This window comes from Microcaecilia unicolor, chromosome 1 (genome assembly GCF_901765095.1).
Source record: "Microcaecilia unicolor chromosome 1, aMicUni1.1, whole genome shotgun sequence".
NCBI classification, from domain to species: domain Eukaryota; kingdom Metazoa; phylum Chordata; class Amphibia; order Gymnophiona; family Siphonopidae; genus Microcaecilia; species Microcaecilia unicolor.
In genome coordinates, this window is record NC_044031.1 from 309,194,513 (window position 1) to 309,222,465 (window position 27,953).

Here is a 27,953-nt window from a genome sequence, read left to right on the forward strand (position 1 = left end):
TCCTTTAAATCCAGGGAACATAGCCAATCGTTTTTCTGAATCATTGGCAGAAGGGTGCCCAAGGAAAGCATCCTGAACTTTTCTTTGACCAGGAATTTGTTCAGGCCTCTCAGGTCTAGGATGGGACGCATCCCCCCTGTTTTCTTTTGCACAAGGAAGTACCTGGAATAGAATCCCTGCCCTTCCTGCCCGGGTGGTACGGGCTCGACCGCATTGGCGCTGAGAAGGGCGGAGAGTTCCTCTGCAAGTACCTGCTTGTGATGGGAGCTGAAGGATTGAGCTCCCGGAGGACAATTTGGTGGCAGGGAGGCCAAATTCAGGGAGTATCCGCACCGCACTATTTGGAGAACCCACTGGTCGGAGGTTATGAGAGGCCACCTTTGGTGAAAAAATTTTAACCTCCCTCCGACCGGCAGATCGTCCGGTACGGACACTTTGAGGGCGGCTATGTTCCCGTGGATCCAGTCAAAAGCCCGTCCCCGGCTTTTGCTGTGGAGGCGCAGGGGGCTGCTTAGGCGCACGCTGTTGACGAGAACGAGCGCGCTGGGGCTATCCCTGTGCCTGACGAGGCCTTCGGGCCGGCTGGGTGTACCTACGCCTTGCAAAGGAATAGGGCGCAGCCTGCCGGGCTCGGGAAAAACGTCCACCTGCTGAGGTGGATGCTGAAGGCGCCCGGTGGGAGAGCTTGTCGAGGGCGGTTTCCCGCTGATGCAGTTGGTCCACCAGCTGCTCGACCTTCTCACCAAAAATGTTATCCCCCCGGCAAGGGACGTCGGCCAATCTCTGCTGGGTGCGGTTGTCCAGGTCAGAGGCGCGCAGCCATGAGAGCCTGCGCATCACTATACCTTGGGCCGCAGCACGAGATGCCACGTCACAGGTGTCATAGATACCCCTGGACAGGAACTTTCTGCACGCCTTCAGCTGCCTGACCACCTCCTGATAAGGCCTGGACTGCTCCGGCGGGAGCTTATCGACCAGGTCCGCCAGCTGCTTCACATTGTTCCGCATGTGGATGCTCGTATAGAGCTGGTATGACTGGATGCGGGTCACGAGCATGGAGGATTGGTAGGCCTTCCTCCCAAACGAGTCCAGAGTGCGAGACTCCCGCCCCGGGGGCGCCGAGGCGGTATCCCTCGAACTCCGTGCCCTCTTGAGAGCAGAATCCACGACCGCCGAGTCATGGGGCAATTGTGGCCGCATTAACTCTGGGTCCGAGTGGATCCTGTACTGGGACTCTGCTTTCTTAGGGATGGTGGGATTAGATAATGGTCGCATCCAGTTCCGAAGCAGCGGCACTGTGGTGGACTCTCTAGGTGGTGATGGATAGTCGAGGACCTCGAGCATCTCAGCCCTCGGCTCATCCACAGAGACAACGGGAAAGGGAATGCAAATAGACATATCCCGCACAAAGGAGGCAAAAGAGAGACTCTCAGGAGGCGAGAGCTTCCTCTCAGGTGAAGGCGTGGGGTCCGAGGGAAGACCCGCAGACTCCTCGGAGGAGAAATATCTGGGGTCCTCCTCTTCCCCCCACGAGGCCTCTTCCTCGGTATCGGACATAAGCTCATGTAGCTGAGTCCTGAACCGGGCCCGGCTCGACGTCGAGGCGCCGAGGCCTCGATGTCGTCGAGCGGTGGACTCCCGCGCCGGCGGGGACGAAGCTCCCTCCATCGACGTCGACGGGGACTCCACCTGCGTGGCGGTCGAGACCGGCGCCGCAAGCGGCGGCGGCGTCGACGGCCTCGGCACCGGGCTAGAGCTCGCCGGCGCCACAGTCATGGGCGCCGAGGGCGCAAGCACCCCCGGCGCCGGCACAGCCTGGCACATCAGCCCTTCCAGGATCCCCGGAAGGATGGCTCGAAGGCACTCGTCCAGGCCCGCTGTCGGGAAAGACGTGGGGGCCGGTAGAGGCATCGGTGCCGGAAGCTGCTCGGGTCCAGGAGACTGCACCGAAGTGCTGGGACCCTGACGTGGCGGTACCTCCACCACCGAGGGGGACCTCTCCTCTCGATGCGGACGCTTCGGCGTCGACTCCTCTCCGGTACCGAGAGCCGGATGCGTCGAGGGCGACCGGTGACGGTGCTTCTTTACCTTCTTACGGTGCCCGTCACCGGTGCCGGGTGGTATGGAGGAGTTAAAGTCGTCGATGGTGGCGGAAATCACACCTCGAAAAAATAAATCGATCGCGCGGCCACAAGGCCGCAATGCGACGCCCTCGCTAGAAACGAGGGAAAAAGGAGCGCGTGCTCTACTCTTTTTTTTTTTTTTTTTTTGAAGAAAGAAAACTGGAGCACGCGGCAACCGAATAAAACGAAAATTAAACAAAAACGCGTAAACGCGATGGTCTTTCCGGGGCTGCGAAGGGAGAGCGGCGACGGCACGACTCTCCTCAGGCGCGGAAAAGAAAAGACTGGCGGGAACGGTCACGCACGAGCGGGAAGACGGCCGCGCATGCGCGGTGGGCGTGCCCCGCGTGCGGACCGCCCGCGAAGCTTCTTCCGGTTGGTGGGGGCTGCCGCGGACGTCACCCAGTCGTGAGAACAAGCAGCCTGCTTGTCCTCGGAGAATCATTTAAACCTCATTTTTTTTTGTTTCTGGTGACTTTAGTCACCTTTTCCCACAGATGGTCACTATTTTCAATCCAAGTCACTTATCCACTTAACTTATTTTCATTAGGCGCTTTAAATTTGTGAGTTCTCACAAATTTAAAGCACCTAATGAAAATAAATTTCTAAATTTAAGAATTCAGCTTTAGTCAATTTTCAGAAGGTGCTAATTTAGGCATCTCCCCCCTCAATCAATAACAGGTCACCTAAACTTAAGTGCCAATTGCATGCTTTAGTTATGGAACACTAGCGCTTATGTGCATGACTGTTTACCAACTCCTATTATTCCCCTTCTATTATTTGACACGTCGATCACCCCAGTACCAAGTTTTCGGTATTTAGGAGTACTATTAGACACCAGTCTCACTTTTAAGCCACAAATCTCTGCATTATGTAAATTGCATTTTTTTTTCTTCTACATCAACTGAGATTGGTTGTCTTTCTTTGACCATGATTCTTTTCACTCTAATTCTGTCCCTCTTTATAACACGGTTGGATAATTGCAATATTATTGACTTAGGTATCTCTAAATCTCTGCTTACAAAACCCCAGACACTACAGAACAGAGCCATTTGTCTTCTTTGCCAATTAAAAAATGTGACCATGTTACACCTGCTTTGTGGGGGATCATCATTGGCCACCAGTTTCCTACCGTATTAAATTTAAAGCACTATTATTGCGTTTTAAGGCATTCCGTCAAGGTTCACTGCAATACCTATCTTCACTAACAATCCCATATTCACCTATATGGGTTCTTCGAGCAATAAATGATCAGATAGCCTTTGACTGGGTCTCTTGTGCCTTCCTGTTCCATGTTTTAGGGGTCTTGGGGCTGAGGCCTTGGTTCCTGAGTTGAATTAGAACAGTGTATACTAAAATCTAAAGTCTGAAGGTAAATGGGAGCTATTCTGAACCTATTGAACTTCGGTGGGGTAACTGTCAGGTGGGGAACCCTCTCTCCGATACTTTTTGCTTTGGTTACTGAGCCGCTGGCGCAGAAAATTAATGGGCATGCTTCTATTCATGGGGTTTGGGCAAATGAGAAACAACATAAAATTCATCTCTTTGCAGATGATGTCTTATTGACCCTGATAGACCTGGTGACCTCTATATGGGGAGTGGTGGCTGAGCTTTGAGACCTATGGAGCTGTCTCAGGCTTTCAAGTGAATATGGGGGAAGTCTGAAATTCTCAATGTCAGTCTGCGGCCTGAGGTAGCAGTGCTGCGGGCCCAGTTTCCCTTTCACTGGGTATGCTCCTCCTTGCACTACTTGGGGGGAGCGGGAACTAGTTTAAAAGATCTAACTATAGGCCATTGCTTGGCCAGGTAATTCAAGATTTGGACATTGGACTAAGCTGTTTCCTGGTTGGGTCACATTGAAGTTTTGAAAATGATAATCTTGCCTCGCCTGTTATATTTGTTTGTGGAATTGCTGAGGTTGGTACAGAACCAGAAGTTGGATTATATACAGCATCTCTTCTATCAGTTATTTGGGCAGATCAGTGGCCTCAGGTGGTGCAGCACATTCTGTGGTTGGGGAAAGAGGACAGGGGCCTGGCGGAGCCTAATATCTGCAGATATTATTATGCCTCCCAATTGCAGGCAATCCTAGCATGGCTGACTCAGGATGTTAAACATGGGTACAGTCAAAACAGGAGGGGGAGGATGATGTCCCGTTGATGCACCTCCCTTGGCAGCCTCCAGTCATTCTGGGATAGGGTTGGGAGGCCCATGTCAAACTCTATGAAACTGTGGAGGGCAGTACGGGCAGCCCTTAAGGAGGGTCATTATTCATGATACATGCCCTTTATGTATAATGTGGGCTTTGCCCCAGGGAGAGATCAAGCTTTGTTCCAACGCTGGGAAAAGGATGGGTTTGGTCTGTTTGAGCCAGTTCTCTGATTCTACATGGGGGAGGTACAGAACTTTAGGGAGCTACAACAGCACTGTGGACTTCTGCCCATGGAAGTGTTCCCCTATTTACAAGTTAAACATCATCTCTGGGGGCCCCAGCTGCTAGCTGACCTGCGTAGGGTTAAGGGACGGTTTGAAATTCTATTGGGACCTGTGGTTCCAAAGGGAGCTATTTCTCAGATCTATCAATGCTTGAATCGTAAAGGGTGCCCTAAGCATTAAGTATATGGTCCAATGGAAGAAAGACTTAGGTGGGGTATTTAGTGAGGAAGTCAGGGAGGCGATATGTGTATTACAGATACAGTATGCATAATGGCAAATCTGCACTAGAAGCTGCTGCTTTTGCAGCCATTGTGGTGAAAGTGAATGATACATACCTGTAGCAGGTGTTCTCCGAGGACAGCAGGCTGATTGTTCTCACGACTGGGTGACGTCCGCGGCAGCCCCCACCAACCGGAAAAAAGCTTCGCGGGACGGTCGGCACGCAGGGCACGCCCACCGCGCATGCGCGGCCGTCTTCCCGCCCGTGCGCGACCGCTCCCGCCAGTTGAATGACTAGCAAAAGATGAAACACACAACTCCAAAGGGGAGGAGGGAGGGTAGGTGAGAACAATCAGCCTGCTGTCCTCGGAGAACACCTGCTACAGGTATGTATCATTCACTTTCTCCGAGGACAAGCAGGCTGCTTGTTCTCACGACTGGGGTATCCCTAGCTCTCAGGCTCACTCAAAACAAGAACCCAGGTCAATTGAACCTTGCAACGGCGAGGGTACAACAGAAAATTGACCTACGAAGAACAACTAACTGAGAGTGCAGCCTGACCAGAATAAATTCGGGTCCTGGAGGGTGGAGTTGGATTTACACCCCAAACAGATTCTGCAGCACCGACTGCCCGAACCGACTGTCGCGTCGGGTATCCTGCTGGAGGCAGTAATGTGATGTGAATGTGTGGACAGATGACCACGTCGCAGCCTTGCAAATCTCTTCAATAGTGGCTGACTTCAAGTGGGCCACCGACGCTGCCATGGCTCTAACACTATGAGCCGTGACATGACCCTCAAGAGCCAGCCCAGCCTGGGCGTAAGTGAAGGAAATGCAATCTGCTAGCCAATTGGAGATGGTGCGTTTCCCGACAGCGACCCCTAGCCTGTTAGGGTCGAAAGAAACAAACAATTGGGCGGACTGTCTGTGGGGCTGTGTCCGCTCCAAGTAGAAGGCCAATGCTCTCTTGCAGTCCAATGTGTGCAACTGACGTTCAGCAGGGCGGGTATGCGGCCTGGGGAAGAATGTTGGCAAGACAATTGACTGGTTAAGATGGAACTCCGACACCACCTTTGGCAGGAACTTTGGGTGGGTGCGGAGCACTACTCTGTTGTGATGAAATTTGGTATACGGAGCATGAGCTACCAGGGCTTGAAGCTCACTGACCCTACGAGCTGAAGTAACTGCCACCAAGAAAATGACCTTCCAGGTCAAGTATTTCAGATGGCAGGAATTCAGTGGCTCAAAAGGAGGTTTCATCAGCTGGGTGAGGACGACGTTGAGATCCCATGACACTGTAGGAGGCTTGATAGGGGGCTTTGACAAAAGCAAACCTCTCATGAATCGAACGACTAAAGGCTCTCCAGAGATGGCTTTACCTTCCACACGATAATGGTAAGCACTAATAGCACTAAGATGATTCCTTACTGAGTTGGTCTTGAGGCCAGACTCTGATAAGTGCAGAAGGTATTCAAGCAGGTTCTGTGCAGGGCAAGAACGAGGTTCTAGGGCTTTGCTCTCACACCAAACGACAAACCTCCTCCACTTGAAAAAGTAACTCTTTTTAGTGGAATCCTTCCTAGAGGCAAGCAAGACCCGGGAGACACCCTCAGACAGACCCAACGCAGCAAAGTCTACGCCCTCAACATCCAGGCCGTGAGAGCCAGGGATTGAAGGTTGGGGTGCAGCAACGCTCCGTCGTTCTGCGAAATGAGAGTCGGAAAACACTCCAATCTCCACGGTTCTTCTGAGGACAACTCCAGAAGAAGAGGGAACCAGATCTGACGGGGCCAAAAGGGCGCTATCAGAATCATGGTGCCGCGGTCTTGCTTGAGCTTCAGTAAGGTCTTCCCCACCAAAGGTATGGGAGGATAAGCATACAGGAGGCCGGTCCCCCAATGAAGGAGAAAGGCGTCCGACGCTAGCCTGCCGTGTGCCTGAAGTCTGGAACAGAACAGAGGCAGCTTGTGGTTGGTCTGAGAGGCGAAAAGGTCCACCGAGGGGGTGCCCCACGCTCGGAAGATCTTGCGTACCACTCTGGCATGGAGAGACCACTCGTGCGGTTGCAATACTCTGCTCAGTCTGTCGGCCAGACTGTTGTTTACGCCTGCCAGGTACGTGGCTTGGAGGAGCATGCCGAAGTGACACGCCCAACGCCACATCCCGACGGCCTCCTGACACAGGGGGCGAGATCCGGTGCCCCCCTGCTTGTTGACGTAATACATTGCAACCTGATTGTCTGTCCGAATTTGGATAATTTGGCAGGACAGCCGATCTCTGAAAGCCTTCAGTGCGTTCCAGATCGCTCGGAGCTCCAGGAGGTTGATCTGCAGATCCTTTTCCTGGAGGGACCACAGACCCTGGGTGTGAAGCCCATCGACATGGGCTCCCCACCCCAGGCGAGATGCATCCGTCGTCAGCACTTTCGTGGGCTGCGGAATTTGGAATGGACGTCCCAGGGTCAAATTGGTCCGGATGGTCCACCAGAGCAGTGAAGTGCGGCAACTGGTGGAGAGGCGGATGACATCTTCTAGATTCCCGGTGGCTTGAAACCACTGGGAAGCTAGGGTCCATTGAGCAGATCTCATGTGAAGACGAGCCATGGGAGTCACATGAACTGTGGAGGCCATATGACCCAGAAGTCTCAACATCTGCCGAGCTGTGATCTGCTGAGACGCTCTGGTCTGCGAAGCCAGGGCCAAGAGATTGGTAGCCCTCGCTTCGGGAAGGTAGGCCTGAGCCATCTGGGTATTCAGCAGCGCTCCTATGAATTCCAGAGACTGAGTAGGCTGGAGATGGGACTTTGGGTAATTTATCACAAACCCCAGCAGCTCCAGAAGTTGAATAGTGCACTGCATGGACCGGAGGGCTCCTGCCTCCGAGGTGCTCTTGACCAGCCAATCGTCGAGATATGGGAACACGTGCACTCCCAGCTTGCGTAGATACGCCGCCACCACCACGAGGCACTTTGTAAACACTCGTGGGGCAGAGGCGAGCCCAAAGGGCAGCACACAATACTGAAAGTGCCGTGCGCCCAGGCGGAATCTGAGATACTGTCTGTGAGCTGGCAGTATCGGGATGTGAGTGTATGCGTCCTTTAAATCCAGGGAACATAGCCAATCGTTTTTCTGAATCATTGGCAGAAGGGTGCCCAAGGAAAGCATCCTGAACTTTTCTTTGACCAGGAATTTGTTCAGGCCTCTCAGGTCTAGGATGGGACGCATCCCCCCTGTTTTCTTTTCCACAAGGAAGTACCTGGAATAGAATCCCTGCCCTTCCTGCCCGGGTGGTACGGGCTCGACCGCATTGGCGCTGAGAAGGGCGGAGAGTTCCTCTGCAAGTACCTGCTTGTGATGGGAGCTGAAAGACTGAGCTCCCGGAGGACAATTTGGAGGCAGGGAGGCCAAATTCAGGGCGTATCCGCACCGCACTATTTGGAGAACCCACTGGTCGGAGGTTATGAGAGGCCACCTTTGGTGAAAAAATTTTAACCTCCCTCCGACCGGCAGATCGTCCGGTACGGACACTTGTAGGGCGGCTATGTTCCCGTGGATCCTGTCAAAAGCCCGTCCCCGGCTTTTGCTGTGGAGGCGCAGGGGGCTGCTTAGGCGCACGCTGTTGACGAGAACGAGCGCGCTGGGGCTGTCCCTGTGCCTGACGAGGCCTTCGGGCCGGCTGGTTGTACCTACGCTTCGCAAAAGAATAGGGTGCAGCCTGCCGGGCCCGGGAAAAACGTCCACCTGTGGAGGTGGATGCTGAAGGCGCCCGGTGGGAGAGCTTGTCGAGAGCGGTTTCCCGCTGATGCAGTTGGTCCACCATCTGCTCGACCTTCTCGCCAAAAATGTTATCCCCCCGGCAAGGGACGTCGGCCAGTCTCTGCTGGGTGCGGTTGTCCAGGTCAGAGGCACGCAGCCATGAGAGCCTGCGCATCACTATACCTTGGGCCGCAGCACGAGAGGCCACGTCACAGGTGTCATAGATACCCCTGGACAGGAACTTTCTGCACGCCTTCAGCTGCCTGACCACCTCCTGATAAGGCCTGGACTGCTCCGGCGGGAGCTTCTCGACCAGGTCCGCCAGTTGTTGCACATAGGTCCGCATGTGAATGCTCATATAGAGCAGGTATGATTGGATGCGGGTCACGAGCATGGAGGATTGGTAGGCCTTCCTCCCAAACGAGTCCAGAGTGCGAGACTCCCGCCCCGGGGGCGCCGAGGCGGTATCCCTCGAACTCCGTGCCCTCTTGAGAGCAGAATCCACGACCGCCGAGTCATGGGGCAATTGGGGCCGCATTAACTCTGGGTCAGAGTGGATCCTGTACTGGGACTCTGCTTTCTTGGGAATGGTGGGGTTAGTTAATGGTCGCACCCAGTTCCGAAGCAGTGTCTCCTTGAGGACATTGTGCAGCGGTACCGTGGAGGACTCTCTAGGTGGTGATGGATAGTCGAGGACCTCGAGCATCTCGGCCCTCGGCTCTTCCACAGAGACCACGGGAAAGGGAATGCTGATAGACATATCCCGCACAAAGGAGGCAAAGGAGAGACTCTCAGGAGGCGAGAGCTTCCTCTCCGGTGAAGGCGTGGGGTCCGAGGGAAGGCCCGTAGACTCCTCTGAGGAGAAATATCTAGGGTCCTCCTCTTCCCCCCACGAGTCCTCATCCTCGGTATCGGACATAAGCTCATGTAGCTGAGTCCTGAACCGGGCCCGGCTCGACGTCGAGGCACCAAGGTCTCGGTGTCGTCGAGCGATGGGCTCCCGCGTCGGCGGGGACGGAGCTCCCTCCATCGACGTCGACGGGGACTCCACCTGCGTGGCGGTCGAGACCGGCACCGCAAGCGGCGGCGGTGTCGACTGCCCCGGCGCCGGGCTAGAGCTCGCCGGCGCCACAGTCATCGGCGCCGAGGGCGCAAGCACCCCCGGCGCCGGCACAGCCTGGCGCATCAGCCCTTCCAGGATCCCCGGAAGGATGGCTCTGAGGCACTCGTCCAGGCCCGCTGCCGGGAAAGGCGGTGGGGCCGGTAGGGGTGTCGGTGCCAGAATCTGATGGGAGCCAGGAGACGACACCGAGGTGCCGGGACCCTGTTGCGTCGGCACCTCTATCACCTACGGGGATCTCTCCTCTCGATGGAGACGCTTCGGCGTCGACTCCTCTCCGATATGCATCGAGGGCGACCGGTGACGGCGCTTCTTATCCTTCTTCCGATGCCCGTCACCGGTGCCGGGAGGCATGGAGGAGGAGGATGACGATCCCCCTCGGTCTCGAGGGACCGGGTCAGACAGGGTTCGGTCCCGTGGGCCATGGGCTGAGGGAGTGACCGGGGCCGACTGCCCACGCGGCCTCTCACCTCTACCCTCACCGGCGGACCGGCGGGCCGACGGGACCTGTTCTCCTGGGGTCGATGCCATCGGTGCCGATGTCTCAGGCATCGATACCGGTACCGAAGGGCCGGGCGTCGGTACCGATGCCGTCGAGGTCGACGTCGAGGGGCCGGCGCAAGTTCCAAAAATACGGTCCCGTTGAACTTGCCTCGCAACCTGAGTCCGTTTCCGGAGACCGAGACACAGGGGACACGACTTGAAATTGTGCTCCGGCCCGAGGCACTGGAGGCACCAAGCGTGGGTGTCGGTCTGCGAGATGGGCCGGCCGCACCGACCACACTTCTTAAATCCACTCGGGACCTTCGAGGACATCGACGGAAAAATCGCGTCGGCGAAATTAAAGTTGTCGATGGTGGCAGAAATCACACCTCGAAAAAGAAACGATCGTGCGGCCACTAGGCCGCAATGCAACGTCCCCGCTGGAAGCGAGGGAAAATGGGAGCGCGTGCTCCTTTTTTTTTTTTTTTTTTTGAAAAGAAACGAGGAGCGCGCGGCAACTAAACAAAAGAAGAAATAAACGAAGAAGTTCGCGTAAACGCGACGGTTTTCCGGGGCTGAAGAAGAGAGAGCGGCACAGGCACGACTCTCTCCAGGCGCGGAAAAAAAGGAACTGGCGGGAGCGGTCGCGCACGGGCGGGAAGACGGCCGCGCATGCGCGGTGGGCGTGCCCTGCGTGCCGACCGTCCCGCGAAGCTTTTTTCCGGTTGGTGGGGGCTGCCGCGGACGTCACCCAGTCGTGAGAACAAGCAGCCTGCTTGTCCTCGGAGAAAGACTGCTTCTTTTGCAGTAGGATCATACTGCATGGTTAGAAGTGTGCCTTTCAGGTCCATCCTCACCTGCGTGGAGTGGGAGGCCAGGTGAAGGACCTCAGCAGGCCATATGTCCGACAACCATGCTGTAAGGAATTATAGTTATTGCTGACAAAATATTTTGTGTCTGAAGACAATGTGCTAAGAGACTCAAGTTGACAGATCTGTCCCAGCACTGACATACTAACAGCCTTAACCATTGTTTCAATCTTATTTGGATTAGCATTTAAATTAGTCATATGGTTGGAAGGGGGTATACATAAGGTAAACTGTAAGCCCTAAAAGGGATAAAATACTCAACTCAGCAGTGCAATAAGAAAAATCAGTTATGCAGTATTGCTTTTTAACGTGATAGAATTATGAATGTTGCAAGTCTATTTAGCAGATAGGTTGAAACCTTTATAATTGACATTACTGCACTGAAGTTTCAAGCTATATGGATAATTTATCCATTTCATTTAGGCCTAAACTAAATGGATAATGCCTTTATGGTGACTGTGTTATACCTATATTCACAAATGCTAATGCTGATGGATGCATGGTAGACTGGGACCGATTCTCAGAAGACTGTGTTCGTGAGCAGCTAGCTAAAATAAAAGTAGACAAACGATGGGGCCTGATGGGGTGCATCAGAGGGTGCTCAAGGAACTCCAAGAGGTTCTGGCGGCTCAGCTGTCTGACCTCTTCAATGCTTCCTTAGAGTCTGGAGTGGTCCCAGAGGACTGGAAAAGGGCAGATGTGATCCCTCTGCACAAGAGCAGAAGTAAGGAGGAGGTTGGAAATTACAGACCTATCAATCTGACCTCGGTGGTGAGCAAACTAACGGAAACGCTTCTAAAGTGGAGGATTGTGAGGTTTCTCAAACTGAATGGGCTGCAGGACCTGAGACAGTATGGCTTCACTATAGGAAGGTCATGTCAGACAAACCTGATTGATTTCTTTGACTGGGTGACCAAATAGTTGGACTTGGGAGGTGAGCTAGATGTGGTGTACTTGGATTTTAGCAAAGCCTTTGACACGGTTACGCACAGGCGACTGATAAATAAACTGAGTGCCCTCTGTATGGAACCTAAAGTGACTGACTGGGTTAAAAATTGGTTAAATGGAAGGAGACAGAGGGTACTTGTAAATGGAGCTTGCTCTGAGGAAAAGGATGTTATCAGTGGTGTACCACAGGGGTCGGTCCTCAGGCTGGCTCTTTTTAACATCTTTGTGAGTGATATTGCGGAAGGGATGTCTGGTACGGTTTGTCTCTTTGCAGATGATACCAAACTCTGTAATAGGGTGGACACCCTGGAAGGTGTGGATGACATGAGGAAGGATCTGGCAAAGCCTGAAGAATGGTCCTATCATTGGCAACTGCTAAGAAATGCAGGGTCATGTACATGGGTTACAAGAATCCAGGGAAGTGGTACAATACAGGTGAACTGCTTCTGCGAACGAAAAACAGAGCGGGATTTGGGAGTGATTGTGTCTGATGACCTTAAGGTCCCCAAACAGGCAGAAAAAGAGACAGTCAAAGCCAGAAGGATGCTTGGCTGCATAAGGAGAGGGTTGACCAGCAGGAAAAAAAAAAAAAAAAAGAGGTGATATGCCCTTGTATAAGTCTCTGGTGAGGCCCCACTTAGAGTACTGTGTGCAATTCTGGAGACCACACCTACAGAAGGATATAAACAGGATGGAGCTGGTCCAGAAGGTGGCTACAAAACTGGTAAACGGTCTCAGGCTATGAACTACATATTATGTAGACACTTATGTATTTTACAGTTCATATGTTTGAACACTTAAAGAGACTTGATAGTATATGTGAGATGGAGAAATTAGATCTTACCTGCTAATTTGCTTTCCTTTAGTCCCTCCGGACCGGACCAGGATTGGCTGCCGCTTACTCTTTTTTTTTTTTTTACACAGCTGACTCACAGCATTCCCATGCAATCAAACGGAGCTGTCTGCTCATTCAGTCAGTGGGGACAAGTTGTCTTTAATTTTTTTTTTTTTTTTTACACCTAAACTCCTCCAAATTACTGCTGCCTCTTTTTTTTTTTTTTTTAACCAGCTAGATAATATAGACACCTAAAAACAGCAACCAGAGCTGCCTGCTCGTTAAAGTAATGGGGAAAACTCCGCTGAAGAGTAATAGAACAACACATAGCTGTCTGCTCGTTAGAAGCCGGGGGATGTAGCTTGCTCCTTAAAATACTTATAAGATTTAACTTTCTATAGTGGCTGCCTCTCCCAAAGACATACACCTTTCTAAACAAAGGGTAGTCCTTCCCAGCTAAGTATGGGAGATGGGGAGGAAGGGGGGAGGGACCCGGAGACATCCGAGTTTGACACCCCCAGAGGCTGTAAAAGAAAGGAAAAGAAGTCCCTACCTGACCAGCGTCTAACAGAGAATTCCTAGGCACAGAAGAAGAGGTAGCAATGTTGTTCTTATTGTAAACCTCTAAAAGAGAAAGAGAGAGACTAATGGGCTCGCTTCCTACCTGCTGGGAGACTGAGAAAATACTGGGGCTAAGGTCACATGGCCAGGGCTCCTATTGGCTCTCTAGAGTCAGAGTTTTTCTCAGTCTCCACCTGCTGGTAGGCGAGCACAACCCATCAGTCCAATCCTGGTCCGGTCCGGAGGGACGCTAAGGAACAATTGTTTATGAGTGAGAATGTGGTGAGCAATAAAGAGTAGTTATATTTTGATATATATAACATTTATAGTAGTCGAGTTGATGGGTATATAATACAGTGTGACTAACTAATATGGAGTGTAACCCTTGTAGTGATAACAAGATGGTCATAAAACATAGGGACAGGCTTAGGAACCTCAACACCTATACGTTGGAAGAGAGGCAGGCGAGAGGGGATATGATAGAGACATTTAAATACCTCAGTGGTATTAATGTACAGGAGGTGAGTCTTTTTCAAATGAAGGAAAACTCAGGAATGAGGCGGGGCATACGATGAAGTTAAGAAGAAATAGGCTTAGGAGGAATCTAAGAAAATACTCTTTCACAGAAAGGGTGGTGGATGTGTAAAATGGCCTCCTGGTGGGGCTCATGGAGACAAGGACTGTGTCAGAATTTAAGAAAGCATGAGACAGGCATGTGGGATCCCTTAAGAAAGGAAGAGTTAGTGGTTTACAGAGGATGGGCAGACTGGATGGCCCAATTGGCCCTTATCTGCCGTCATATTTCTACATCAAGTCACAAATAAATAAATAAAACAAGTATGCGCTAGCTGCATGCTCAGGAGGATTCTATAACATTGGCATACAACATGCTAAGTGTATAACTGCAGGGGGCTGGGGGGTCCCACGTTTACATATTAACACAGTAGTCTACAAATTATATGCTAAAATGCCACACCTAAGTGTATGCTATTGACACGGCACAGAAATGCTCATTTACATTGGTATTCTGTGAATCTGGATGCACAGATACCATTATAGAATTAGCACGCTGCAACTTGATGTCTAATTCAGCATTCATTATAGAATTCCCCCCCCCCCCCCCCCCAAAAAAAAAAAAAGTGTAATTCTATAGTGATACCTACTTTTAGGCGCAATGAATGTGCCCAAGAGCCTACTTTTCCTTATAGAATACTAAGGTAATAGTCAAAAATGCACCTATATTTTAAGCATGATCACTTTCACCAGTCATAGAACTAGTGCAAACACTAGTGCCAAAATTGTTAAGGAATATATGCCCATTTTATTTTATTTTTTTAATTTATTTATTCATTTAAACAATATATACAAGAAACATCTTGTGTGGAAAAGTGTCTGTATCAAATAAACTTGTACATTGGAAAAAGGAAAAAGAGAAAATAAAATTACATTCTCAAGGGATAAATGACACAAGTCCATGAATTGAGATCCAAGATTTTAGGAAATCAAAGGGAGACATATATAGATAGGAAAATAATGCCGGATTCCAATCTCTGTTAAGTGGAGTTATTCCTTTCTTTAATGCTTCTCCATTTTTACTGAGGTTACAAGTGTCGATACATGTGCAGGTTCTGTAAATACATATTTCTTCTCCCTAAGCCTTACTAAGCACTTGCAGGGGTATCTTAAAAAAAAGGTGCCCCCCAAGTGCAAAATTTCTGGCCTAAGGAGCAAAAATTGTTTCCTCCGTTGTCTTGTCTCCTTAGAGTCATCAGGAAATAACAGTACTTTGAAACTTAAAAAGATTTTATCCTTATTTCGGAAAAACAAACGGAAAATCCAATCTTTGACAGGCAATAGCGCAACCGTCGCCACCAAAGTGGCGGCTGTTGCTAGTTCAGTGTCAGAAGTCTCAAGCAAAAGAGAAACATCTATAGGGTTTTCAACTACTTGATTCAGGTTCTTCCCTGGGATATAATATACTTGGGAAAACGGTGGTAGATTCTGTTCTGGTATATTCAAAACTTCCCGAAGATAACGTTTTAACAATTCATGAGGAGCAACATTTTGTATTTTGGGAAAATTAACAAATCTCAGGTTATGGTTTTTAGTATAATTATCGAAAATCTCCATTTTTTTGCCTGAGGTTTGTCAAATCTTTTATCATTGTAGGTTGTAACGTTTCAAAGTTCTTGATCTTATGATCCATTTTTTCAACTTTATCATTTAAAACCTTGATTTCTTCCTCTTTTTTTTGTAAGTCAGTTTCTAAAGTCTTTATTTTTGGTGAAACATCATTAATCTGCTTCAAGAAGGTCTGTCCCAGGTTAGACACTAAATCCCATAAAGCATCTAAAGTCACTTCTTTTGGTTTGGCTACCAACTCTTTGGGAAGTACAAACCTTTCAGAAGACTGCTCATGGCTCGCACTTTGTCCCTCAGCTCCTCTCCCCTCATTCCGCGGCAGTTCTATGAGCAAACTGCCCTCCAGTCCCTCCTCAGATGTAATTGAAGCTTCTCCACGACGTTCTTCTGGGCCCATAACACCTTCCAAGGGGGACCCCGTCGATTCAGAGAGGAAGGAACTCGCACCAATCGGCTGGGGAGTGCGTGCAGCGGGGCTCAGAGTGGTTTCAAAGCTGGGGGAAGCCGAAATCTCCCGGTCGCCGGCGTTCCCTACCAGCGGCGTTCCGCCTTCATGAACAGCTCCTTGTGGTCAGAAATATCGATCCATTGGACCAGGTAAAGAGGGGGGTAGCGGGGAAGCTCTGACCGCTGTTCTCCCTCGTCGTTTCGGCATTTCTTTAACAACAGGAGAAACACGACCCACAGCGTCTTAACAGAGCGCGGCCATCTTGGATCTATCTATATGCCCATTTTATAATGTGCACACATAGAGCTGCGCCCCACCTACAGTCCATCCAAATTCTACCCCTGTAAACACCATCTGAATAGTAAGGTGTTATTGAATATTGATATGTACTTACAGAACACTTCTAATTGGCTGAAACTATGACCACCAACTTTTGAAGACTTCTTCTAAACACACATGTAGTCACTTGAAATTTGTGTGATGTAATACTGGATCTTTTTATCTATTGAGGAAAAAGCCTCTGCTTGTCTGTGGTCTAATTTGAACTTCTGTATGACTCACAGACTCTTTCTTCATCAGCAAAAAACCTCCAGATGTGAACAATATTTACGTGTATATCCATCGGAAATGCAATCAAGATAAGTGCTATAAGTTAAGTGCCATAGGTTAGAAGTATCTGACGAATATTCAACTGGAGGTTTTTTTAGCCGATGAAGAAAGTGTCTGTGAGTCATACAGAAGTTCAAATTAGACCACAGACAAGCAGAGGCTTTTTCCTCCATAGATAAAAAGATCCAGTATTACAAATCACACAAATTTCAAGTGACTACACGTGTGTTTGGAAGACGTACTTACAGAACACCATGTAGCCGGAAAATGGTCAATTATATGGGCACATTACCAGAATGCTGGCTTTACATGCGTTCTTGCCACCTAAATGTAGGTGGCTCCTTACAGAAATTACTACCTAAAGATATTTAACCCCTTTGAAATGGTTGCAATACTTATTTTCTCCCTGAACAGTTTGAATTGTAACTGAAAGACATTCCAAGATATGTTTTTGAGCAAATATTTCTCATACCTCGGCGCTCTTTGCCCAGTGGAGGGGGGTTCCTCCGTAACGGGGATCCTCTGCCAGCACCTGGCTGCGAGACACATCAAGAATATTTTCGGCACACCTGGAGTGGAAAAGTGCCAGAGAACAAGTGAAGGGAAAAAAACTTCATATTATACAACCCCAAAAACGAGAGCTCACTACAGATATTATTAAAACATTTCTGTAGTACTATAAAGTGTATGCAGTACTACACAGCCACATATGTATCTATCAAGGGTGTCTAACCTCAGCCTTCGCCAGGTTGGCTTTTCAGGATTTTCCCAATGACATGCATGAGATCTATTTGCATACAATGGAGGCAGTGCAAATAGATCTCATATATATTCACTGGGGAAATCCTGAAAAGAACTATCAGACTCATGACATCACTAAGTATCTTGTGCAGCCTGTCACTAGCCACTGTTTCAATAACAAAGCATATTACTATGCCAAGGCATTAATCCTCAAACAAAGGAATCGCAGAGAACCTGAAAATTAATATACAAATTGTGACTGAACAAAGCCAAGACAAAACACATGAAAGCAAACCATCTCGTTACCTTAGGTATAGGGACTGTCTTCTTATTAATGTTCTCTGAAGAGAAGGTTCTGGACTGGTCTAGAGGGACTCAAGGAAAATTAGCAAATAAGGTCTAAATTCAATTTCCTTATCATCTCACCAGACCAATCCAGACACTTGGGAACTACCAAAGCAGAATTACTTTATGGGAAGGAACTAGTAAGGCCTGAACACAAAACTTTGGCCTCAAATACTGCATCCTGTTTTGCCTGTATATCCAACAAGTAGTGCTTCACAAACGAACTAAGCAAATGCCCAGGTGGCTGCCCTGCAAATATTCCACTGGTGGAATATGCATATAACCAGCCCAAAAAGCTGCTTGCCCCCTGGCAGAATGTGCCTTCCAACCCTCAGGAACTGAATGGCCTCCACATATAAGCTGATATCTTAATCCAATGACATGGACACTTTGGATGCTGCTTCTCCCTTTCTAGCTCCCCCGGATAACATAACTAGCCTGAGCGCCTAAACTCCTCTGTTCTCTTCAAATAAATCCTTATGGTCTAGTTGGGGGGGAGGAGGGGAAGTTAGCTGCACTGTAACAAAACAAAATGTCATGATGTGTGAATTGGGATCATTGTGAAGAGAGTTGATTGTTCCAATAAAAGTATTGCATTTTTTTATTGTAACTTGATTTGATTTTTGTCAATAATAATAATAATAATAATAATAATAATATTATTAAAAAAGAAGATGTTTACATAAATCCTTAAGGCCCTGCCAATTTCTAAATAGATTACTTTGACTGTCCATGCTTCCTTCACCAGGTTTCTTAAATATTGAAAGAGCAATGGACCAGTTTCACATAGAAGGCCACTGTCACCTTTCGCAAAAAGGAAGGTACTGGGTGGAGTATTGCTTTTTTCTTTCTACATTACCAACTATGTTCCTGACCTGCAAAGCCTGTTACTCGGAGATTCTCCTTGCAGAAGTAATAGCGACTAAAAAGGTCACCTTCCACACAGATGTTTCAATGTAGCTTTCCTGCAAGGCTCAAGAGGTCCCTGTACCAGCACTGACAGAACTAAATTCAAGTTCTCAGAGGTAGGACTAAATTAACACCTTGAAAATAATCTCACAATATCCTGATGCAATGCTAAGGATTGCCCTCAAACAAGACCTCTGTAGCAAGCAATAGCTGCCAAGTGCACTTTTAGAGAAGCCAAGACTAGACCCCTCAAGATCATCTTGCAAAAATTCCAAAATATCACAAACAGTCGCCTTCAAAGGAATAACCTGATGATCTTGACACCAATGCGTAAAAATTCTCCACACTCTTCTCTTATATACACCAAGGATATATACCTTTCTAGACTCTGAAAGGGATTTATAACTTAGGTATACTAACTTCATCTCTGAAATCTCACCCTTTAAAGACAGAAAAAATGAGGGCATATCTGACATCCTTACTGGCTGCTGTACCAGAAGATCCTTCTTGTCCAGAAGAGTCAAGGGACCATGTACCAAAGTCTTTTCAGATCCCTGTACAAGGTCTTCAAGTCGAATCTGGAGCCACCAGAATCACTCCTCCGCTGTGAATCTTTATCCACTAAATGGCTTGTCCCAGGTACAGCCAAGGATAGAACAAAGAGCAAGCCTGCTCAAGAACACAGCTGAATCAAAACATCAACGCCCACTGAGTACCATTTCCTTCTTCCACAAATTTACTTAGGAACCTTTGCATTGTGCCTGGATGCCATTAAGCCCATCATCAGTTTTCTCCAGTGATTGACAACGTTTGTGAAAACTTCTTACGCTAAACTCTACTTTCCCATTCTGCATCTCTGCCACATGTTCTGCAGACAACTGTAGGACGTGGAAGGTTTGATAGCTGGGCACAAAGCAATTTCCTTTGCCACTCAACTTTTGGTTCCTCCCTGTTGATTCATACACATCACAGCCGTGGCATTATCGATAGCAGACATACCTCTTTCTCCTGCAACACTGGACAGAATGCTTGTAATGCAATTTTTCATTGCTCAAGCTTCCAAACTGCTTATGGGCCAGGCTGCTGCCACCTCCAACCAATGACTCTGAGCTACCTGACCTTAACAACAGCTCCTCAGCGCCCCAGAGATTGGCATCTATTACCACCGTCCAAGCTGACGATTTGAGTTCCATCCCTTTAATCACATTGGCTTCCTGAAGCCTCAAAAATAGACTTTTCCTTGCTTTTCCTCCAACACTTCCCCCCAATCTCGACTGTGGAACGACTAAAAGAGAAAGCAGGGACCTTTCAAGAGATGTATGTACACTCTTGCCTATGGTACTCAGTCTGTGGTTGCTGCCATTGATCCCAAAACCTAGAGATAATCCCAGGCTTTCAGCTTAGTACTCTAGCAGAGAGATTTGATCAGATCTTGTAATTTCCAAACCCTTTCCATGGTCAGAAACACCTTTCCTTGCCAAGTATCAATGAGAAAGCCCCCAGATACTGTCTGGGCTAGGACCTATTTGCTTTTAACTGTACTGTCCCAAACTACCAACCGGTACCCAGCTGCACAGGATGCCTCACTACCATCTGCTGGAGATTGAGAAATACTGGCTAGTGACAGACTGTACAGGATACTTAAACAGTGATGTCACTAGTGCTTAGATCTGCTCAGGGCCTGAATAGAAGATTTTGCCTTTACTTTAAAAGCTCTATTCGTGATTTACATATACGAATGCCAGCATTTACAAACATATATCAAATGTTGAAAGCCGGGATTTAGATGTGTAAATCTGTATAATATGTGCACATTGAAAGGGGTATGGTTTGGGCAGAACTAGCGTGGAACCAAAAAAATACACATATTTTTCCCATGTCAAAAGGAGAATGCACATTTATGATCACTATGAAGAACTCTGGGATTTACAGCTACTTCTGGGTACATATAAGTTTTGCTTTAAAAAAAAGAAATGTTCATTTTGGGCAGCACTCTACTGGAGGAATTTGAGGAGGTCATCCCCTTAATTCCACAGTGGATTTTTCCACCTAAAATCAATTGTGCTGAATGACTGTAGGCTCTGTACTGAATCAGCTCTGTAATTTAGATGTGTAGGTTTCCAAAATGAATAGAAATACAAAAATAAATTGCAAGATACTTTGTATAGCACTATATGCCTGTGAAGTGCAACAAAATAATTAATGAGAAAGGAAAAAAGCCTCTGTACCCCTACCTCCACCCTACATATTTTTTGAAATAGGGTACGGAGGAAATAACATGGGTCCAATTTCTTCATCGCCATAAAAACCCTTTGTCTCTTATACTGTTTATTGCTAAAATGTCACAGGAGTAACAGTTCGTGGATCCATAAGTGTAAGAAATTACTTAAACTTTCAAATAGTGAACACATCATACAGAATGGGTCAGTCACACATATATGTCTATGTATCGGCACTTTTGTACCTAGACTCTGAAATACTAATGTTTTAGACTCTACTTTGTAAAATGGTTGCATCCGATGTACCTAATCGGTGCATAGACATGTACTTGTACATCTGCATTGATTTTAGAAAAAGGATCTACGTCAGCAGGTCTTCTGGTAAAATACTATCGGAATTGGATACATCCTGACCTGGGCTGCTCACAAACAAAATGGAAACAATCAAAACAATTCCCTCTGGTAAAGCGGAGGCTTTGAATACTGCTCTCACTGCACGTCAAACCAGTGCAATGTGCAATAACATGGGTATTTTGACCTGCACTGTCTAGAGGTGTTCCTGAAGGAGAGGGATGGAACAATACATGCTAATTTTTATAAACAAAACTAAACACACAGTTTCCATCAGAAAATGTACCTACAGGGAATGCAGGCACAGTTCTCAGTGGCTAAGCTTTCAAGGGAAAAATAACGAAAGCTAAAGCATGCATGCACTTTCATGTTCGTTATTACAGCAAATCATGTGGGTTAAAATTACTTGCAGGGGTTTGCCAGACCCTGAGTAGTTTCATTATTTATCACTTCATTATTTTACTGCAAAAAATAGGGGGAAGTCTCAGACAAAAAGAATATATTGGGATTCATGTCAATGTGACCACATTTTTCCCACTTGGTTCTGCTGTAAGACAAGGCTCCACGTACCCCTTCTGAACATATTTCATGGCTGTGTGAATAGGATAACCGTGACGGCCTATGGCATCATGCTTGGCTTGACAGCGGAGGAGGGCCTGGACCGCACCCTCTTTACCCAAGCGGCATGCCACATGGAGTGGGGTCTCACCACTCTGGCTGAGGTGGTTCACACCAATGGATGGATTCATGGCCAGTATCTGTTGGGGGGGGGAAAAATAAAGAGAACGGTTGATGTTGGGCTTGGGCTGCTCATCTGACAAATATATTTCTCTTTCCCATATTCACAAATCTAAGCTGCTGGATGTTCTCCCGTTATCTACGGTGCATAAACAAGAGAAGCAGCAGTGCAAGTTCCAACTCACACAAGCAGGTACACCTGCATGCACAACTACAGACACAGCTCCCAGTTTCCTATGACAGATCAGTAGGAATATCCTGTCCCCACTTCTGAAGCATGCTGCAATTAAGTGGCACATTCACATGTATCTAAAGTATGTTACATACTACAGAAAATAAATTCTGCATTATAGAACTAAAGTGGTTTGCTGTGCTGGAGTCTGACACAAAATGATAGGCAGTCAAGTGACCACTAATGTAAGCGGACTTCCTGTTTTGTCAGAGTATTTTAAACAGACGCTAGCGGTGTGAGCGCCAAAGGAGAATACCCAAGGAGCAGGTTGTGCTCCTTGGGCCAGGGCTGCCAAAAGGGGGGGGGGGGGGCAAAATTCGCCGGGCCCGGTGCATCTCGCCCTCTCCTGCTCCCAGGCCCCCGGCACTGCAGTTCCCAGTCTCCACCTGATTACCCTCAGCTCCCTTCTGTCTGCTACCTGGTCCCCTGCATTTAAAAAAATCTCGAAATCAACAGCACAGTGCCTTTTGTGTGAAAGCGGCAGATCGCCTCCAGTGGGCCTTCCCTCACTGTATCCCGCCCTCGCAGAAATAAGAAGTTACATCAGAGGAGGGCGAGCCAAAACCTCCACACTAAGGAGTATGACTGAGGACTGTGGAGCCAAGCTCAGAACCCAACCAGATATGATCCCAAGACTGTGACCTGGGAGCCACCGTTAGGCTAAACCACACTTATGGCTGCAGCCAACAGAGCGGGGAGCTAGGCCAGGGACCGAGCACCACAACACAACCTACCACCTGCTGGAAGGAAGAGAAAAAAATACTGGATTGTTCCAGAGAGGACCACACATTATAACTGGGGAAGTAATTATTGAATTCAGTTTTCTCTACTTCCATCTGCTGGTGAGAAGGGATAACACCCACTGGTTCAGAACAGTGTAAGCTGACGCCAGGAAAAAAACTCTTTAAAATTTTAATGGAACATAAACAAAAATTGGCATGGGGGAACAAAAACCAGTGAAAGAAGACAAAAAAAACTAAAAAACATATCAAGATTAAAAAATGGGCCAGATTGGACTGGGAGTTCTAGATAAATAAGCGCCTAAAAAATAAATAAATAATAAAATGCTCAATGTGTTTCTGTGGAAGAAACAGTTACAGGTTCTGCAGAATAGAAACTAGAGGCTAACCAAAATTGCTTTTTTCAGTTTTGGCCAAAACCACAACTGTGACCAAAACCAAAAAGGGGTGTGACTGCTTCTGATCCGAGCACTGCCCCCTCCCTCCTGAACAAGAATAGCCTACTCTCAGAGAGCAGTTGAAATTCAATTGGCCTCTAACAGAAACACTGATCTAGTGAAACAGACTGCCTCTCCCCTCTTCGGTTCTCAGGGTCACAGATATACATAGAGCCAAAACATACACACACAGACACACACCTGACAGACAGAAATGAACCAACACACACAAACAAAACACAGACTCTCCCCACCCCCTCACCTCTATAATCTGAGGGTTATTCTGTCTGGCAGCATAGTGAAAGACGGTCTCCCCTTTTTTGTCAGCAATGTCCTGCCGAGCCTGGCACTCCTCCACCAGCTCACGGAGGCACTCCACATCACCTTTCCTACATGCCATGTGCAACGGGGTACATCCATCTTCATGTTCAGTGCTGTTTACACACCTGCAATTTACACAACAGGGAAAAAACAAGAGGAGGAATGAAAGGCTTTCAATCATTTCTGAGACACAAGTCAGGAGCCAGTAACTGTGTAAACATGAAATTGTAAAAAATGTACTAAAAACCCTTTGAAACAAAACAACCAAACAGGAAAATGCCTCTATGTAAAGTCAAATTGGATAACGCAAAAGTAGAGGATGCCACAAAATGCAACCAGCCAAAGGACTGGAGTAAAAGTCCTTTAATCAAAGCACCAGTGGCCGCACCTGCCACGGTCCGTATTTCGGTGGGGAAACGCCTGCCTCAGGGGTCACAGTGAAACTACATGAATAAAACACAATTATCAGAACCGGCATTCAATGACATCATATACATATATAAATGAAAATAAAAATAAAGACTATATCACCATAAATGTAAAAGTGATAACAATGAATACTGAGCCTTTTAACAAAGGGGGTAATATGAATGGAATAAGTTGTAGATCACAATGTAAAACTTACATGCCGACCCAATAAGACAGAAACTAAAAGACTTTGTTCTACAGCCGGATCGGGACTGGATCTTGAAAACTTTCTTTAACCATAGACATGAAGTCTTTCTGAATTGCAAAGTCAAAGTATTTCCTGATATTGCTAGACAAACTCAGAAAAGACGTCAGTCTTTTTTGAAACTTCGTGATCATGTATTGTCACAGGGGGGAATTTTCTGGCTTAATTTTCCTTATAAATGTGTTGTTAAATTTCAATCTATTAAATATGTTTTCTTTGAGAGTGATCAATTAGCAAAATTCCTGGACTCCAGACAAGAACCAGCCGTAAACTCTCTGGTGCTTCCTCGATTAGTATCTACTCCGTGATAGGATAAGTGGGAATATGTTCTATTCATTTTTTCCTATGTTAACCAATTTTTGAATAGTGCCTTGCCTATAATTGTGGACTTTAGCAGTAATTATCATTTAATAGATTTTCTTTATAAAATATTTTCTTGTATGGTATGGTAATACTCCTTTTCTGTACAAGTGTTTCTTGTAAAATTCATTAAAATTACAAAAAAAAAAAAAAAGACAAACTAAAATCAAAAATATATCATGGTCTAAAAAAGCAGAGGGCAATGTATTGGAAATGATATTAAAGAGGTATACCTCTAAAATACATTTAAACATTATGTCTTGCAAATATAATTGTTTTATCTTAAATCCCCAGAGAAAGTACAGGGAAGTCTGGTGCAGAGCAATAATACAACAAACAAATCTAAAAAAGAACAAAGAGGGTGGGCACATGTAAGGTGAAAGCCATGCAATAAGATAAAATAAATATCAAAAGTATTATATCTATGTAGCAGGGGATAACATAAATAAGATCATCTCTGAACGACTGATTAAAAACTTCCCCTACCATATCGCACTTGGCGTCAAAACCGATAAAAATCACAAACCGCTTTTTAACAAAAGTTAAACCAGAGGAACCATCAGATTAACTGGCTTTTCACATTAAAGTTAAATACAAAAACAGTTGAGTATAAAACTTCAGATTATCCAGGCTTTTTCTAAGAATCCAGTACCACATATAGACATTTCAATAGTTAAGGAACCATCCCAGTGGATTCCACCTGGTCCCACTGATCCTTTGATACATGCTTTTCAAGAATGTGTACAACGTGACATCATACACTTGTAGAACAGATGGCACTTACAATTTGACCTGTGAAGAGGCTGGTGCTGTACAGTCATTGGCAACTGACCAATCTATTGTTATCAAGACTCATCTAAAAGTGACCTGTGCTGGTGTAGGCGCGTGTTTCGGAGGCGCGATGGTCCATTTCCTCAGAATGATGGAAAAAAAGGCATTTTTTCTTTGTGCCAGAAAATGGATGTGCAGCAAAATTAAAAACAGCGAGCATCAATTTTCGGCCTGAGACCTTACCATCATCCATTAACTTAGCAGTAAGGTCTCACGAGCTAACCAGGCAGTAAGCGTTCAATGCGCATCAACTGCCGATTACCACCAGGTAAGCGCCATGCAGTAGAAAACAGAAACTATTTTCTACCGCATGTTTTGGGCACACACCAAAAATGGAATTACCGCCTGGGACACAATTTGACGTACGTTGGACACGGTTAGACACTTACATGCCTTAATAAAAGTGCCCCCAAGAAAGAAAAATAATTTTTGTTAGTGAAACAATCATCCCTACGATTTATTGTCTTACTTTTACTTTTGTTTAATCCTTATTGTATTTTGCTTTAAAGTTTGTAAGCCACATTGAACCTGAACTTGTTTGGGATAATGTGGGGTATAAATGGTATAAAATAAATAAATAAAATATACACTTCCAAAAATCCACAAATCGTTGGATAAACCACCAGGAAGACCCATCGTAACTGGGAAAGGATCCATTTTGGTTGACAACTTTTTACACCCACTAATCCCCAAGATAGAGCGAGTAGACAGCCCAGAGAAGACCTTTTGATTGTAAAACCAGCGAAGAAAGCACCCGATTTGGTTTCTACTTTGAAATATTCACACATCGCCAAACAAATACAGCAAGTCTTGAAGAAGCATTGGCTTATACTGGAGGGGCACGACTGCTTCAAGAATTGGTTATTGCCTATTCCAGGAATAAGAATTTAAAAGAGAAGGATACCCGATGCGACAGTCAGTTCAGGCAAACAGTGTTGCAGAATCTTTGGGGTCTAGAATCCAACTCCACCTTCCTAGGTCTGTTTTATTCTGTTACAGGCTGCACTCTCATTCAGATTGTATATAGTTTCAGGTTGATCTGTGTTCTGTCCTTGCCATTGTGAGGCCCAATTGACCAGTGTTTGTTGTTTTTGGTGAGACTGGATGCTGCTGATTCCCCACTTATGAGAATTAGAAGCCTGCTTGTCCTCAGGAAAGCGCAGGTACTTACCTGTAGCAGATGTTCTCCGAGGACAGCAGGCTTTATATTCTCACAGTCCCTCCCACTTCCCCTGGAGTTGTCTCCTTAGTAGTTTTTTTACTTTTTTTTTTTTGCTGTAGTATTAAACTGAGGAGATTGCATTCTTGTGGTGAACGGGAAGGCACTCATGAATGCACAGTGGAGCATTTCTCATGCTACACAAAGCTCTTGGTAGACTTTGGTAAATTCTAGACCGGGCGATGCGGGTCAGCGTCGTCCACTTGTGAGAATATAAAGCTTTCTGTCCTCGGAGAACACCTGCTACAGGTAAGTACAGTGCAGGTGGCTAACATATAAGATCATCTCTGAACAACTGAATAAAAACTTCCCCCGCCATATCACGCTTGGCACTAAAACCATAAAACCTCAAACTGCTTTTAAAAAAAAAAAAAGCCAAACCGGAGGAACTGCCAGATTGCCCAGTTTTGAAAAAATGGTTAAAGTTAATTTTTATTATTTTTTTAAGTATAAAAATGGTAAATGTTAATCGGCTGATCACTGGTAAAGCTAACCAAAGATTTTGAAAGGAGAAAACTTACCTGGCAGTTAAGTTGGAAAGATGCAGTAGTGCAGTATAATCCAACAGCAGCCTTGCAAATGTCTTCAATGAAGCCTGACCGCAAGTGGACTACTGACACAGTCATAGCTCTAACCAAACACTGTGCACAATATTATATATAGAAACATGACAGCAGATAAAGGCCATATGACCCATCCAGTCTGCCCATCCTCTGTAACCCCTAATTCTTCCTGTTCCTAAGCGATCCCACATGCTTATCCCATGCTTTAAATTCTGGAACAGTCCTCGACTCCACCACCTCCACCGAGAGGCCATTCCACGCCTCCACCACCCTTTCTGTGAAATAATACTTCCTTAGGTTACTTTTAAGCCTATTCCCTCTTAACTTTGTCATATGCCCCCTCATTCCAGAGCTCTCCTTCATTTGAAAAAGGCTCTCTTCCTGTACATAAATGCCCTTGAGATATTTAAACGTTTCTATCATGTCTCCTCTCTCCGTCCTCTCTTCCAGCGTATACATATTGAGGTTCATAAGCCTGTCCCTATAATTTTTGCATTCAAGACCGCTTACTAATTTCGTAGCCACCCTCTGGACCGACTCCATCCTGTTTATATCTTTCCGTAGGTGCGGTCTCCAGAACTGCACGCAGTACTCCAAATGAGGCCTCACCAGAGACTTATACAACAGCACTATCACCTCCTTTTTCCTGCTGGTAATGCGTCTCTTTATGCACCCAAGCATCCTTCTGGCTTTGGCCGTCGCTTTTTCTACCCGTCTGAAAGCTTT

At 46.9% G+C, this 27,953-nt stretch overlaps 1 protein-coding gene across 4 annotated transcripts in view; it reads right to left on the reverse strand.

Moving 5' to 3' along the window:
• The window catches only part of PLA2G6 (phospholipase A2 group VI), a 207,512-nt gene that overhangs the window by 141,110 nt on the left and 38,449 nt on the right, over positions 1 to 27,953 (reverse strand). For all 4 annotated transcript variants that reach the window (XM_030208256.1, XM_030208274.1, XM_030208248.1 and 1 more), the window contains exons 4-6: positions 23,523 to 23,706; positions 21,684 to 21,871; positions 17,021 to 17,117 (exon numbers count right to left, since the gene is read on the reverse strand). In XM_030208256.1, coding sequence (XP_030064116.1) covers positions 17,021 to 17,117; positions 21,684 to 21,871; positions 23,523 to 23,706 — 469 coding nt within the window. The remainder of the gene's footprint in view (positions 1 to 17,020; positions 17,118 to 21,683; positions 21,872 to 23,522; positions 23,707 to 27,953) is intronic.